This window comes from Tursiops truncatus, chromosome X (assembly GCF_011762595.2).
Source record: "Tursiops truncatus isolate mTurTru1 chromosome X, mTurTru1.mat.Y, whole genome shotgun sequence".
Taxonomy (NCBI): Eukaryota; Metazoa; Chordata; class Mammalia; order Artiodactyla; family Delphinidae; genus Tursiops; species Tursiops truncatus.
In genome coordinates, this window is record NC_047055.1 from 778713 (window position 1) to 795559 (window position 16847).

Genomic DNA, 16847 nt, shown 5'->3' on the forward strand with positions numbered 1-16847 from the left:
GGAGAAAAGGGAACCCTCCTGCACTGTTGGTGGGAATGTAAATTGGCACAGTCATTATGGAAAACAGTATGGAGGGTTCTCAAAAAATTAAAAATAGAGCTACCATATGATCCAGCAATTCCACTTCTGGGTATTTTTCAGAAGAAAATGAAAGCTCTAATTCGAAAAGATGTATGTACCCCAATGTTCATTGCAGCACTATTTACAACAGCCAAGATATGGAAGCAACCTAAGTGTCCATCAACAGATGAATGGATAAAGAAGATGTGGGGAATATTACTCAGCCATGAAAAAGAATGAAATCTTGCCATTTGTGACAACATGGATGGACCAGAGGGCATTATCCTAAGTGAAATAAGTCAGAGGGAGAAAGAAGATACTGTATGATTTCACTTATATATGGAATCTAAAAAACAAAATAAATGAGGGACTTCCCTGGTGGTCCAGTGGTTAAGAATCCATGCCCCCAATGCAGTGAGCATGGGTTCAGTCCTGGGTTGGGGAATTAAGATCCCACATGCTGCACAGCATGGCCAAATAATAATAATAACAAAACAGAAACAAATTCATAGATAAAGAGAACAAACAGGTGGTTACCAGAGGGGAGAGAGGTGGAGGGATGAGTGAAATAGATGAGGGAGACTAAGAGGTACAAACCTCCAGTTACAAAATAAATTTGTCACAGGGATGAAATGTACAGCATGGGGAATATAGTCAATAACACTGTAATAACTTTGTATGGTGACAGATGGCAACTGGACTTATTGTGGTGATCTCTTGTAATGTATAGAAACATAGAATCACTATGTTGTGGACTTGGATTATATGTATAATGACACGTGTCCATTATATTAGTATCATACAGTATCATATACGTCATATAGTATCATATATCATATAGTATGATATATATGTCATATATAGTATCATATCACTGCCCTAAAAATCCTCTGTGCCCTGCCTATTCATCCTTCCCTCTCCTACCCTCTGGCAACCACTGTTCTTTAAATTGTCTCCATAGTTTTGCCTTTTCCGTATGTAGCCTTTTCATATTGGCTTCTTCCACTTAGTAACATGCATTTAAGGTTCCCCCATGTTTTTCATGGCTTGATAGCTTCTTTCTTTTTAGTGCTGAATAGTATTCTGTTGTCTGAATGGACCAGTTTATTTATCCATTCACCTACCGAAAGACATCAGTTTCACTACTTGATAATTTAAAAAATATATAATAAAAAAATTAAAATCTTTTCAGACAGCTTTACCTGTATTTTAAATTTGTATGGGTGAGTTAGTTTCTTCGTCCAATTTAACTTTTACTTTCCAAGCATTAAGTGTACAAGAGAGGACTTCTCTGGTGGCACAGTGGTTAAGAATCCACCTGCCAATGCAAGGGACACGGGTTCGAGCCCTGGTCCGGGAAGATCCCACATGCCGCGGAGCAACTAAGTCCATGCACCACAACTACTGAGCCTGCACTCTAGAGCCCATGAGCCACAACTACTGAGCCTGTGTGCCACAACTACTGAAGCCCACATGCCTAGAGCCCATGCTCCACAACAAGAGAAGCCACCACAAAGAGAAGCCCGTGCACTGCAACGAAGAGTAGCACCCGCTCGCTGCAACTAGACAAAGCTGGTGCACATCAATGAAGATCCAATGCAGGCAAAAATAAATTAATTAATTAATTTTTTAAAAAAGTACAAGAGAGGAAAGAACATTATAAACAAAAATCTTCCTACTCAAAATAAACCTGCAAAGAAAACTTCCCAATCAAGTGAAAAAGTATGCTAAGAAAGACAGCTAACAAATTCAACAGTTAAAGCATGAAGCAAGCTTATTTGTAACATTGATAACTTTAAATATTGATATACATGGTGTTCATTTAAAGTGTGAGTATGTGTTTAATATAGACAGTAGTTATTTTGCTCATAACTTTTTTTTTTTTTTTTTTTTTTTTTTTGCGGTACGCGGGCCTCTCACTGCTGTGGCCTCTCCTGTCGTGGAGCACAGGCTCCGGACGTGCAGGCTCAGCGGCCATGGCTCACGGGCCCAGCCGCTCCACGGCATGTGGGATCCTCCCGGACTGGGGCACGAACCCGCGTCCCCTGCATCGGCAGGCGGACTCTCAACCACTGCGCCACCAGGGAAGCCCTCTTTTTCTGTTTTCTATTTGTTCTGAATATACATATATATGAAATATGGTTATATGGACTTGTAGTTTGTATGTCTTTCTAATTTCTTTTTTAGTAATTAATTCTTAGTGTATTTTATAAAAGCAAGGGTCTGCAACAAATCTGAAATTTTTAAAAAGTCCTTTACCCCGAATAATTTTAGAATTACTGGCATAGGAGATGTGACACCAAGGAAATAATGTTATGGTAAAGTTAGTAAGAGACCAAGAGACAAAGCAGTTGATGAAGTAATGTATCCTCGTAGTGTCATTTTCCTATGAGAGGATTTTCAATAGAAGATAAGTGCTCTCACTTCTTTTTCAGGGAGTCTGACCAAAGAAAGGACACAGACCTTGCACGAATTTGTACTACTTTTTGCTGTGTTTGATGAAGGTTAGTGAGCTGCAGTCTGAATTTTGGTCTCCTGAAAGAAATGAAATATATTAATTTAATGTGGTACTTGAGCATGAGGGCTGTTAATGTCCAGAGGAAGTGATTACAGAAAGATCATAAACGACGTTATCATTCAGGAATGATGCAGACAGGGATGAAAATGAATTCCAAGGAAAAAATGTAAGCTGAGTTCCACTGGCAGCTATGAAGTAAGAAGATAGAGTAGCTGGGTAACCTTGTCCCTCTTATTAAATCCATCAACAAAGACTTTTTGCTTTACTTTCTCTTTTTTTTTCCGGTTTGAAGCAAAGGAAAGTTTTATTCTTTGTACAAAGAACAGAGAAGTGCGAGCTTGGACTCTAGAGCAAACGCCCTTCCGACAGGCCGTAGGCGGGGCTGCTTTATAGGGACGAGGGAAGGGGCGGAGCTCTCCCGGCAGGCGCAGCTGCAGACGCAGTGCGTGCACAGCGTCTCTGCACACGGCCTGCTGCGGCTGTCTGGCCTTGAGCGTCGTGGGCAGCTTCTGCTCCCAGCGGCGGAGCTGAGTCAAACCGGCAGGTGACGTGTCAAACCAGGAGGTCTGGTGTGAAGGGCTAGGGGCAAGGCCTGTACCCGCGACAACGTTTCATGTATGTAATTTTGTTTTGTTTGGTTGGTTGTTAGTTTTGGTTAAACGTGGGAGACATTTATTTACTTTCCCACATCGCCAATCATGGATACGAGTGGCTAAGGTTTCTATCTCCTCAGGAAAACACAGCCCAATTGAGTGACTATCACATCCTTTGGAGAATTTCGGTCTTTGGTCACAGCATTTAAGAGCTCCTAGTTTTGGTCCCACAAGCCCTTTTTGAAGTGACTTATTGCTTTACTTTCTAAATGCCCCCTGTTATCTTTTAAAGAAATGTTTACTAAAAATCATATATATTTAAGGTGTACATCATGATGATTTTAGATAAATAGATACAGATGGAGAAATGATTACTACAGTCAAACTAACATATCTCCTCACAGAGTTATTTCTTGTGTGTGGTGAGAGCACCCGAAATCTACTCCCTTAGCATATTTCCAGTGTTCAGTGTAGTATGATTAACTATAGTCATCACACTGCACATTAGATCCCCAGAACCTGTTCATCTTAAAACCGAAAGCTTGTACCATTTGACCAACATTTCCCCATTTCCCCAGACCCTGGCAGCCCCCCTCGTGTTCTGTGTTTCTATGAGTATACTTTTTCTTATCTTCATCTCTTACTTTTAAGTAACTTGGGCAAGTTACTTAACCCCTCTGTGTCTCAGTTTTATCCAGTTGAAAAGTGAAATAATAAGTACTATTTCATAGGATGGTTGTAAGGATTAAGCGGGTGATTTCGTCCTCGTCGCCGTCATGATCACCTTCTGAAGTGAGACCCCCCCATCGTCTCTCTCCTGACTAGTCTCCTTGTCTTTTTGTGCCCCCTGACACTTCATTATTACTATAGCAGCCAAAGGGAGCCTACTGAAATGTGAATCTGATCTTGTCACCCCAGCCCTTAAAATCCTTCAATTTTACATCAAGGCAAAATGTAAACGTCTTAACACACTGATACATGACCTAGTCTTTGACGACCTGTCTAGCCTCATTGTGCTTCTCTTCCTGCCTCACCGTTCATCACCGTTCAAGTTGCAGCCACACCGAACACATTTTGTGTAACACCCAAAACACGCCGTGCTTTTTCTTGTATCCGGACCTTTGCTTATGCTGTTGCTTCTGCCTGGAAAGCCTGTCTCCAGCTTCACACCAAGTTTCTCCTCCTTCTGGTCCAGGTTAGTTGCCTCTTTATATATTTCCACAGCACCTTGAGCTTCCTCCTTATGACACTAAATCATCATTGCTGGCTTTATTTAATATTTATCTTCTTTGACCTTGTATTCCTTTCTCTTCAGGCAAAGTGAGGTTCCTTCTCCTCTCTGCTCCCATAATAGCCTGTTCTTATCTCTCTTACATCACTCTTCACTCTGTATTATAATTGTCTGCTTCTCTGTCTATTCGAGCTAAATTGTAAGCGCCTAGAAGGTAGAGGCTGTGTCTTCTTTGTCATCAGTGCCTAGTGCTCGGCAGTGTTCAGTAAATATGTTTAACTGAATGAACAAATGAGTGGATCAAGGGATAAATGAACTTATGAGAGTTCCCCAAAGGCTGGGTGCCTCAGAAAGGTTCAGTCCTTTGCACAAGGAGCTGCTAATAATAATATTTATAGTGCCTTTCACTCTTGTTAATTCCAGGGATGAGGTTGGAAAGCTTTCGGGTTCTTGGGCTTTCATTATTGCAAACTGGATGAAGCAGTTAGGACAGGGACAGGTACTGGCAGCCTTTTCCTAGGATGCTTTTCATGTGCCTCCTTTTAAATAAGTCAGCTAATGAATAGAATGAAATCATCATGGTGCAAATTAACCGATATTCTCCCTTCCACTAGTTATCATCTGTCATTATTCCTTTCCAAGTAGTGTCATGGATAAATATAGGGAGAGATCATTACTTTGAGCGAGAAATAGCTGCCTTTTGGTAACTGTCTTCTCCCTTTTTCTTACTGACTTTGAGGGCAAATCATCTGTGCCTACTGTGCTGACATGAGACAGACACTTAGCTGGCCCTCTATTCGCATCCTCTCTCAACAGGGAAAAGTTGGCACTCAGGAAAAAATGAGTCCTTGACACAGGCTGTGGACCCTGCATCTGCGATGCACACAATCAATGGCTATATAAACAGGTCTCTGCCAGGTATGTACAGCCTGCTCAAGAATCCTCAAGAGCTTCTGCATTCACCACAGAGCTCTCTTCTCCAGTTCTCCTCAGTTATCTGAAAATTAAGGTTTCTTTTGCTTAAATGTAAATGGGCATCCAAGGATGAACAGATATTTAAGGAAAGCCTGAAACACAAAGACAATATGCAAAGATAAAGAAAAGTAGTATGCCTTGCCTTATCATCCGTTCCATCTGGATGTTCCTGAGTTACATCCTTTTATAATAAATATAATAAACAGGTTTCTAGTAAGTAAAAAAAAAGTAATAATAGGATTATATGAAAAAGAAACAATCAAAACAAGAATATGCTCACAAAATTAGGAATATGATTGTCAAAATACAAACTTAATAGAAAGTGGTATAAAGCAAACCTCCCAGAAAGCAAAACAAAAAGAGATTGAGAAAGCAAATCTCCCAGAAAGCAAAAGAAAAAGAGATTTTTAAAATCAAAGAAATGATAGAATGAAGTGTTAAAAAAAGAAAAGAGTTGAGTCTTTATATAAAAATTTCCCAGCAGGATAAATAAAATTAGGTTTGTGGAATTTCAAAGAACAAAGAGAAGATATATAAGCTTCCCCTGGGAGAAACAGGTCACATACAAAGGCATGAGAATTAGACTGGCAATGTAATAAACCAATACCTTAAAAGTTCTAAAGGAAAAGTTACTTTCAACCTAGAATTCATAGCCAAACTATAACTTAACTTTGGGGGAAGAATAAAGACATTTTCAGAAATGGTAGCCCTTAGAAGCCACTGAATATGTGCTACAATAAAACCAGAGAGTAAACCAAGAAAGAGGAAGTTGGAAAATTCAGACACCCAAGAAAATAATGAAGGACGAGGAAGGATATCTTCTTAACTCTTTTCTATATTTTTCAAGAATTCTATAATTAATATGCATGATTTCAGAATTAGAAAAGAAATTAACTTTCAAAACATGCAAGTCCCTGCTCTCACATATCAAGTTAATTAACCTCTCTGGGCATCAGTTTCCTCGCCTCTAAGTGAGGGATGATAACTATAGTTTCTACATTCGTAGGGTTATTGGGAGTTAAAACTTGTAAAATACTTTGGACAGTGCTTGATGTTACACAAGTGCTCAGTAAACATTACTGTTATTAGTTATATTGCCATCATTGACGTTAGATTGGATGTGAGAAGTGAGAGTGGGGACAAGAATAACTCTCACTTGCATAATTGAATTCGGGATGGTACCATTCACTGAAATAAAGAAGTCTGGAATAAGGTGAGGTGATAAAGATTGAAAACTTGGTTTTGTACCTGTGGGTTTTATGAGATATCCAGGTGAAGATATTGAGAAGGTATCAGTCTGTATCAGTCTGGAGTTAATACCATGAGAATGAATGATATTATTCAGGGAGAAAATTTGATGAACGAGAGAATAAGGCCTAGGGATGAGCCCTGGAGTGGTCCATCATTTAACGGATGGGTAAAGAAGGAGCAGTCACAAAATGAGACAGAAGAAGGAGCAGTCTAAGCCTTAGGGGAACAAAACTCTGTTGAAACAGAGGCCAGGGGAGGAGAGAATTTCCAGAAGAAATGAATGGTCAACAGATGCAGATGAAGACTGAAAAATACCCATTGGATTTAGCAGCATGATAGCCATTGATGACTTTGGCAAGAGCTGTTAGTTTGACAGTACCCCAGTGTCCTTGGAAAGTTTGGTTCCAAGTCAAGATAATAAAATTTGTAAGGACAATTTGTTCATCCTATCCTAGAAAGTGTTTTCCATTTCAAATTCTCTACTTCTTGCTTATAGCTGTGTTATTCTTACTTTACAGGTCTGATTGGATGTCATAAGAAATCAGTCTATTGGCATGTGATTGGGATGGGCACCACCCCTGAAGTGCACTCAGTTTTCCTTGAAGGGCACACATTTCTTGTGAGGAACCATCGCCAGGCTTCTTTGGAGATCTCACCAATAACACTCCTTACTGCTCAGACACTCCTGATGGACCTTGGCCAGTTTCTACTGTTTTGTCATATCTCTTCCCACCAACATGGTAATGTCTGTGGATCTTAAAAAGGAGTATTATAAATATCCAGCTCTTCTTTTAATGGAATTTACTGTCCTCTGTCCAGGATAGGGTTATGTAGTTAGCCCTCAACTGAGATTCCCTAGTTGCCCGTTTTCAGAGCAAATAGTTCACCTTGAGTGTCAGAGGGCTTGATTATTAGTAGTACCTGTGAATGTACTGGTGAATCTACCTGTGATATAGGGAGGGGAAAATGAGGTGGCAAGAGTGAGGAGGACAGTGTGTCATTGTTTTCCCAGCCTGATCACATTAAATAGGCTTCAGTACTATGGAGAGAGGGATTTGGGGTCATAGCTGAAGAGATGTTTTATGAGAAATTTAGGGAAAAGGAAAAAAGTACACTGTCTAGGTTATCATCATAAGGGCTCCAGGATATCAGTAGTGATGCCCAGAGCATTATATAGCAAATACAAGTGGATATTCTGAGCAAATGAGTGAGTCTTGAAAAAGGGGTAAAACATATATTGGAGGAGAGTCAGGCAGAAGGGAAATGGTGAGTGCAAAGACCACAGGAAGAAACCAGAAAGTACCAGATAATGGGGAAGGTAATACATATAGGACAATGGCAAGAAAGGATATTGGTGTGGAGAAGGGAACACTTAAGAGAAGGCCTTGAAGGCCTAACACGAAAGAACAAAGTCATAAGAGTTAAGGCAAGAAAGTCTCATTGGAACCTGACATTCGTTTGTCTGACTCCAGATGGTATGGAAGCTTATGTCACAGTAGATAGCTGCCCAGAAGAACCCCGCAAATGGCTGAAGAGTAATGAAGAAGAAGATTATGATTTTTATGACTCTGACATGGATGTGGTCAGATTTGATGGTGACAGCGCTCCTCCCTTTATCCAAATCCGCTCAGTTGCGAAGAAGCATCCTAAAACCTGGGTCCACTACATTGCTGCTGAAGAGGACGACTGGGACTATGCTCCCTCAGTCCTTACCTCCAATGACAGGCAAGTACCTTTTGACTCTTGGTGCTATCTCTTCCCCATAATCAAAAATTCTTCCCAGTTATTCAAAACAACAAATCCTTAAGCCATGTTTAAGGTTAGGTACAGGTATAGAATCAAGTGGCAAGGGCATTAATATGTTTGGTAAATTAACATAGCCAAACATCAGGGATGCTTATATTTTTCTCACTCCTTTCCTTGATTAAATCATATGAGCTATTTTAGAGTGGATTTTAGCAACCTGTCCTTTACCTAGAATTCTCCATTCCAACCTCTCATCTTTTTGTGTCTCACACAGAAGTTATAAAAGTCTGTATTTGAACAATGGTCCTCAGCGGATTGGTAGGAAGTACAAAAAAGTCCGATTTATAGCTTACACAGATGAAACATTTAAGACTCGTGAAGCTATTCAGTATGAATCAGGAATCCTGGGACCTTTACTTTATGGAGAAGTTGGAGACACACTTTTGGTAAGTTGAGGAAAAGATATAAGGTTGGGTAAGAAGACAAAGTCTGGAGGGTTTTGAGTTTTTTAAAACTTCATAATTCAGCCTTGTCTCCAATGGGCAGGATCTTTTAAAAATTATAAATGTTACGCAAATGTGGAGTATAAATTTGTTTTAAAATATTATAGAACAAAATATTTAATGCCACCCATTAAACCTGACACTCCTTTGAAATACTCATTGCTTAGACTTTCATACATATCCTTCTACAACTTTTAGAAGGATTTTACATTTGACTTGTAAGGAAAAGAACAAGAAGAATATGTGACAGAGAGTAGATATAGCCCACAAAGCCTAGAGCATTTACTATCTGTCCCTTTCCAGAAAATGTTTCCTGACCCTTGATATAGCATATTAACAATACTTATGCTTCAAATAACAGTGGCTTTAAAAAATAGGGAGTTATGTTTTCACAATCAATTTAGAGATAGATAGATGGCATGTCAACGGTAAAAAAATGCACAACCTAAAAGTTGAGAGTTATGTTTTATTTGGCGGACATTCTTAGGACTTCAAGCCCAGGAGACAGTGTCTCAAGTAACCCTGAGAGAACTGCTCCAAGGAGGCAAGGGGGGAGCCAGGGTATATAGGAGTTTTGCAACAAATGGCAGGTAGTAGGAACAAAAGATTACTGCTAATTAAAGAAAACCAGGCATCCCGAGTTAAGGAATTTAGTACTTTTCTATGTATGGGAAGATGCAAGAGTCTAGGCTTATTGAAATCATTCCTTTGAACTGCACCTCAGCTATCTGTATCCTGTGCTTTCTCATCCTGCGTTGCCTTAAGCTGCACCGTTGGGTGTGGCTGCAGTCTGATGACTGCTAGACAGCCGGGCATTCTTTGTTTCCTCTCCTGAGTTACCTCAGGGCTCACTGATGGCTGCGGCATCCTTTGTTTACTGATATGGCAGGCAGGTTCTTAACATGGCTATATTTTGCTTATATATTTGTAAAAGGTTTTATGCATTATAAATATTAACACATTGTTATTTGTCTTTCAAATATTTTTCTCAGTCTGTCACTTGTACTTTAACTCCTTTGTGATGTCTTTTGTCCTATAAAAATTTTCAGTCTTTATGTAGTCAAGATCTTTTCTCAATCTTTAAGTTTATATTTTTCTGGATATTTTTCATTTATGTTTTCTGCCTAGGAACATCTTCACTACCTCTAAGAGATTATAAATATGGTCTACTATATTTTCTTCTTTTACATTTACATTTTTATTTTTACAATAAGCATTTTAATTGCTCTGGAAGTTACTTTTGGGCATAGAGCATCGTGTCAAATAGGGATTTCCCCAAGTGACAGCCAATTGGTCCAATCAATCCTTTCTTCACTAATTCTAAAATGCCTTTTTTATTATATACTAAAATGATAAAATCTGTTCTGTTTAACTGATCTGTTACCACACTGTTTTAATGACTGCAACCTTGTGATGTGTTTTGATATTTGTAGGGCATGTCTACCTTCATTTTACTTCTTTAAAATTTTAATTAACTATTAACGTACAGTTTTTCTTCATGAATTTTATTTACCTATTTTTGAATTAGCCAGTACAAATAACTCAAAAGGCAAAAAAGATTATGCAAGAAAAAGCAAGCTTTCCTTCCTCCCAGACTTCCAGTCCCATAGTCTGACCAGCTATCGTTGCTCTCAGTTTTTTATATCCCCTTTCAGAAACAGTATATACATATACAAGTGTATGTGCACATATTTCACACAAAAATAGAAGCACTATGTAGATTTTAACAATATATCTTGGATATCATTTCATATCAGTATATGTAGGTCTACCTCATTCTTTCATGTTTGTAAGCTATGCTCTTATATATGCTGAATCCTATAAGGCTTTTCTGTTAATGTGAGAACTTGAGGACTATTTTTTACTTTTTATACGGAAATTATCAAACATACCCAGAAGTAGAAAGAATAGTAAAATAAACTTCTTTGAACCCATCACTCAGCTTCAACAGTTATCAACAAATGGCTAATTTCATTTTGTCTATAAACTAACTAGGCCTAACAGACATCTACAGACCAGGCCACCCAACTCCAATAGAAGATATATTCTTCTCAAATGCACAGGAAACATTCTCCAGGATAGATTATACATTAGGCCACAAACCAAGTCTCAAAAATTTTAAAGAAAACTATAGTTCAAAATTCCTTGTGAATATAGATGCAAAAATCCTCCACATTATTAAGCCAGATCTAGCAACGTTTTAAAAAGATCATATACTATAATCAAGTGAGATTTATCTCAGGAATGTAGGGATGGTTCAACATATGAAAATTAATGCAATACAACATATTACTTGAATAAAGGACAAAAGCACATGATCATGTAATATGTGAAGAAAAAGGGCTTGACAAACTCCATTACCCATTCGTGATAGAAAAAACTCAGTGAACTAGCAACACAATGCAAGGTCCTTAACTTGATGAAGAACATCTAAGAAAAACTTATAATACGCTGAAAGACTAAATGTTTTCCCCCTGAGATTAGGAACAAGTTAAGATGTCCACTCTTGGCGGGGCGGGGGCAGGGGCAGCAGCTCCGGGGGCGCCGAGGCCCCACTCGCCCCATCACGCCGTTGCTGCCCAGACGCCGTGGCCCCCCGTCCAACCCCGCTGCACCTGCGGAGACTCGGCAAAGTGCCGGGTGGGCACGGGGCGGTCTCCACGTCCTCGAATCTGCCCTTTCAGTTGTTTTCTTGACGTGACCTTAAGTCACCCAGAACTAACTGGGACGCCCGGTCCAGCGGTCGAAGGGGAACCGGAGGGTCTCTGCCTGACCGAAATGGTAACCTGGCAGCAGGGGAAGCTGGCGAGAGGCTCTAGAAGTTGCCTGAGAACTTTGTGCCATCGGCAGCTCCTGCCTAAAATCGTCGGGAGCTGCTAAAATTGTCTTTAGGAAGGCTGGCAGCCAAGTTTGACACCCCGGCGTTCCATACAAGGATAGACGGTGACTTGGGAGGTAATTTCCACATCCTGCTATTTGTGTTCAGGGTCGAGGCTTATGGACGACACGAAGGGAAGACAAGGGAAGGACGATGGATGCGAACATGTCCACGGAAGCATTGCCCCAGCTCTGAACTGGGTCGGCCTACTGTTGGCATCGCAGCAAAGGGTCAAGGCCAGGCCAGGCCTGCAGAGGGTGCCTCCTAACTTCACTGTTGACCCCAAGTGCAGACTGTCCTACAAACGGGTTAGAAAGGATGATTTGGGTTCCTAGTCATTAGAAGTTTTTTGAGGTTTCTGTTTAAAATTTTAAAAGAGATTTAGAAACACTAGGCATATTTTGGAGGGAAAGCAGATGAAAGAAAAGCGTTTTCCTTCTGCGTGAAAACCTAAATATAAAGGTATGGCTTATACTAGGTGGGCATTCCCACCTACAAGGGTCAAATTCAGAATAAAATTGAAGAGTGTTTGAAAATCAACTCAATCAATGCCAAGTATGGAGGATGCAAAAACAAACTGGACCATGTCTTTTTTCATAAGAAGTTTACAATTTAGTAAGGAAAAAAGAGAACAGGACTTGTGGAGAGGACATATTTCAAGAAGAGTGAATGCGATATGTAGTCTGGTTTGGCAAGAAAATAATGCTGCTGTAGAAGGGCGTGGTGAGTGATAAGCTCAATGGATGCGGTTAAAGATGTTGTGAAAGGCCCTACATACTCAGCTGGTTTTGAACACAATTGAACAGATGAGGAACCTTTGATAAGAAAATATAGGAGTGTGGACTTCCCTGGTGGTGCAGTGGTTAAGAATCCGCCTGCCAATGCAGGGGACACGGGTTCGAGCCCTGGTCCAGGAAGATCCCACATGCCACGGAGCAACTAAGCCCGTGCGCCACAACTACTGAGCCTACACGCGGCAACTACTGAAGCCCGTGTGCCTAGAGCCCGTGCTCTGCAACAAGAGAAGCCACCACAATGAGAAGCCCATGCACTGCAACGAAGAGTAGCCCCCACTCGCCGCAACTAGAGAAAGCCCAGGCACAGCAATGAAGACCCAACGCAGCCCAAAATAAATTAATTAATAACTTAAAAAAATAAGAAATAACAGATAAGTTATGCCAAGGTCCATAGAATATCATCTACCTGAACCAAAATCTGTCCACACATCTTAAAAAAAAAACCATGAGGTGTACAAGGAGTACAAATAAAGTTACACATGATTCATACGATACTAGGAAATGGAGGGTACCACAAACATCAAATTACCAGAAAATTGCTAAGTAGCAAACTCCAGCAAGAGCAACCTTCCTCCACTGCTGCAAGACTCTAGACTGATACTGGAGTTAGAAGAAAAGGCTTCTATTTTATTTTTGTATTGCAATATAGTTGATATACAATATTATGTTAGTTTTAGCTGTGCTACATAGTTATTTGATATTTGCATACATTATGAAATGTTCACCACAGTAAGTCTAGTAACCATCTGTCTCCATACAGATTTATTGCAATATTATTACTTAGGCTGTATATGACATCTCCATGGCATAGTTCTTATTTAAGTGGAGGTTTGTACCTCTTAACCCCCTTCACCTATTTTGCCCTTCCACCACCCTCCCCTCTGACAACCATTGGCTTGTTTTCTGTATCTGTTGTGTCTGTTTTGTTTGTTTTGTATTTTAGATTCAACATATAAGTGAGATCATACAGTAAAAAAAAAAAAGGATGTCCACTCTTGTTACTTTTATTTAATACTGAACTGGAAGCCAATGCAATAAGGCAAAAAATAAAAAGGAATTAGATGCATTTGGATTGGAAAGAAAGAAAGAATACTGTCTTTATTTGCTGATGATATGATCTTTTATGCAGAAAATCCTAAGGCATCTACTAAAAAGCTATTAGAACTAATAAACAAGTACAGCAAGTTTGCAAGATTCAAGATCAATACTAAAAAATAAGTTGTATTTCTATACACTTCAATGAAACATCTGCAAATGAAATTAAGAAAACAGTTTCATTCATGATAACATAAAAAAAGAATGAAATAACTTGGGAAAAATGTAACAAAAAAGGTGCAACACTTGTACAGTGAAAACAACTAATTGTTACTGAGATAATTTTTTAAATATCTAAATAAATGGAAAAACATATATTTATGGATTGGAAGAGTCACTTACTGTTAAGACTCTTCCAAATTTGTCTATAGATACAAATTAAATCCCTATCAAAATCCCAACTGCCTTTTTTGCAGAAATTGACAAGCTGATCCTAAAATACAGATGGAATTGCATAGGACCCTTCATAAACAAATGAATCTTGGGGGAAAACAAACAACAGAGTTTGAGGACTCACACATCAATTTCAAAAATTACCACAAACTATAGTAATCATGACAGTGTGGTACTGGCATAAGGATAGATATATAGATCAATGGAAGACAATTGAGAGTCCAGAAATAAACCTACATATCTATGAACACTTATTTTTTTCATTGAAGTATAGTTGATTTACAGTATTGTGTTAGTTTCAAGTGTACAGCATGGTGAGTCTGTATTTTTGCAGATTATACTCCATTATAGGTTATTATAAATATTGGGTATAATTCCCTGTGCTATACAGTATATCCTTGTTGCTTATCTATTTTATGTATAGTAGTTTGTATCTGTTAATCCCATACTCCTAATTTGACACCCCCTCGTTTTCCCTTTGGTAACTATAGGTTCGTTTTCTATGTCTGTGTGTCTGTTTCTGTTTTGTAAATAAGCTCATTTGTATCATTTTTTTAGATTCCACATGTAAGTGATATCATATGAAATTAGTCTCTCTTTGACTTACTTTACTTAGTATGATAATTTCTGGGTCCATCCATGTTGCTACAAATGGCATTATTTTGTTCTTTTTTATGGCTGAGTAGTATTCCATTGTATATATATGCAATGTCTTCTTTATCCATTCATCTGTAGATGGACATTTAGGTTGCTTCCATGTCTTGGCTATTGTAAATAGTGCTGCTATGAACATAGGGGTACATGTATCTTGTAGAATTAGAGTTTTCATCTTTTCTGGATATATGCCTAGGAGTGGGATTGCTGGATCATATGGTAGCTCTATTTTTAGTTTTTTCAAAGGAACCTCCATACTGTTTTCCACAGTGACTGCAACAATTTATATTCCCACCAGCAGTGTAGGAGGTGAACACTTGACTTTTCACAAATGTCCTAAGACCAATCAATGGGGAAAGAATAGTATTTTTAACAAATAGTACTCGGACAACTGGATACCCACATGAAAAAGAAAGAAGTTTGACCCCTTCCTTATACCATACACAAATTGAAGGTGGATCAAAGATATAAATGTTAGAGCTAAAACTAAAACCCTTAGAAGAATATACAGGAGTAAATCTTTGTGACCTTGGATTATACAATGGTTTCTTAGATACGACATCAAAAGCAGCAAGCAACAAAAGATAAAATAGATTGGACTTCATCACAATTAAAAACTTTCGTGCCTCAAAGGATACCAACCAGAAAGTGAAAAGACAACCCATGGAATGGGAGAAAATAATTGCAAATCATATATCTGATGAGGGAATAGTATCCAGAATTTATAAAGGACTCTTACTCAGTAATAAAAAAAACTCAATAATAAAAAGGCAAATAGGGACTTCCCTGGTGGTCCAGTGGGTAAGGCTCTGTGCTCCCAATACAGGGGGCCTGGGTTCGAACTCTGGTCGGGGAAGTAGATCCCGCATGCATGCCACAACTAAGTAGTCCGCATGCCACAACTAAAGATCCCGCATGCTGCAATGAATATCCCACGTGCCGCAACTAAGACCTGGCACAGCCAAAACAAACAAATAAATAAATGTTTTAAAAATAAATTAAAAAGGCAAATAATCCAACTGAAAAATAAGCAAAGGATTTGTATAGACGCTTCTCCAGGGATGATATATAAAGGAGTGACCAATACGCACATGAAAAGATGCTGAACATTATTAGCTATTGGGGAAATGCAAATCAAAATCGCAATGAGATACCATTTCACACCCACTAAAATAGCTATAATCAACAAGACAGATAATAACAAGCGTTGGTGAGGATGCAGAGAAATTGGAAGCTTCATAAACTACTGATGGGAATGTAAAAATTTGCAGCCACTTTGGAAAACAGTTTATCCATTCCTCAGAATGTTAAAAATGGAATTACCATGTGAGCCAGCAATTTCTTCTAGGCATATACTCAAGAGAAAGGAAAACATAGGTCCACACAAAGACTTGTATGTGAATGTTCATAGCAGCACTATTCATAATAGCCCCAAATTGGAAGCCATTCAAATGTTCACCAATTGGTGAATGAATAAACAAAATGTAGTGTACCCATATAATTGGAACACTAGTCAGCAATTAAAAGAAATGAACTACTCATACATGATACAACATGGATAAAACTCAAAACATTATGATAAGTTAAAGAAGCCAAGCAAAAAAGACGTATTACATGATTTAATTTATGTGAAATATCTTAAAAAGGCCAACTTATAAAGCAGAAAGCGTATTAGCAGCTCAGGACTCCAACTGTGTGTGTTCCACTAAACCAGTCAGAAAGTGCCTCACCTTTAATGACCCAGCATCAGCAGTCACACAGCATCTCATGGCATAATCTGAGTAAAAGCAGTCAAAGTCCACCCAGAATCAAGGAGAGGGAAACTTTGGCCTACCTCTTGTTGGGAGGAGTGTCGAAGAATTTGGGAACCATGTTTGAAAACTGCCACATAAATTGACAGCTTGCTTCTCAGAAGCAACAAAGGAAGCCAGAAGACAATGAAATTATGTCTTTAATGTGTTGAAAGAAAATCGCTATCAACCTAGCAAGAATTACCATTTTATTGGCAATTTATACCAATATGCAAGGAATATATAATTTTATATTAAAATTTTAAATGTAGAGTATAAGAAAAAAGTAAAGACCCACCAGTTCTTTATTAGGCTAGCATAGCCTCAGTTGTAAACCTGAGCAGGACAGTATGAGAAAGGAAA

General features: G+C 38.8%; 1 protein-coding gene and 1 non-coding gene across 12 annotated transcripts in view; one reads left to right on the forward strand and one right to left on the reverse strand.

Annotated features, from left to right (window-relative positions):
- Nucleotides 1-16847, forward strand: part of F8 (coagulation factor VIII) — a 122745-nt gene that overhangs the window by 23793 nt on the left and 82105 nt on the right. For 10 of the 11 annotated variants that reach the window (XR_012329102.1, XR_012329103.1, XM_073798755.1 and 7 more), the window contains 5 exons: nucleotides 2496-2564; nucleotides 5219-5320; nucleotides 7147-7368; nucleotides 8101-8353; nucleotides 8649-8820. Coding sequence is in view for 9 of the 11 variants with exons in the window: in XM_073798755.1 (XP_073654856.1) it covers nucleotides 2496-2564; nucleotides 5219-5320; nucleotides 7147-7368; nucleotides 8101-8353; nucleotides 8649-8820 (818 nt within the window). In the remaining 2 variants the exon portion in view is untranslated. The remainder of the gene's footprint in view (nucleotides 1-2495; nucleotides 2565-5218; nucleotides 5321-7146; nucleotides 7369-8100; nucleotides 8354-8648; nucleotides 8821-16847) is intronic. The other variant, XM_073798754.1, reaches the window with a different exon arrangement.
- On the reverse strand, nucleotides 3296-3423 carry LOC117310475 (small nucleolar RNA SNORA25). Its single transcript, XR_004524620.1, has one exon. It is a non-coding gene; the product is annotated as a small nucleolar RNA SNORA25 (small nucleolar RNA).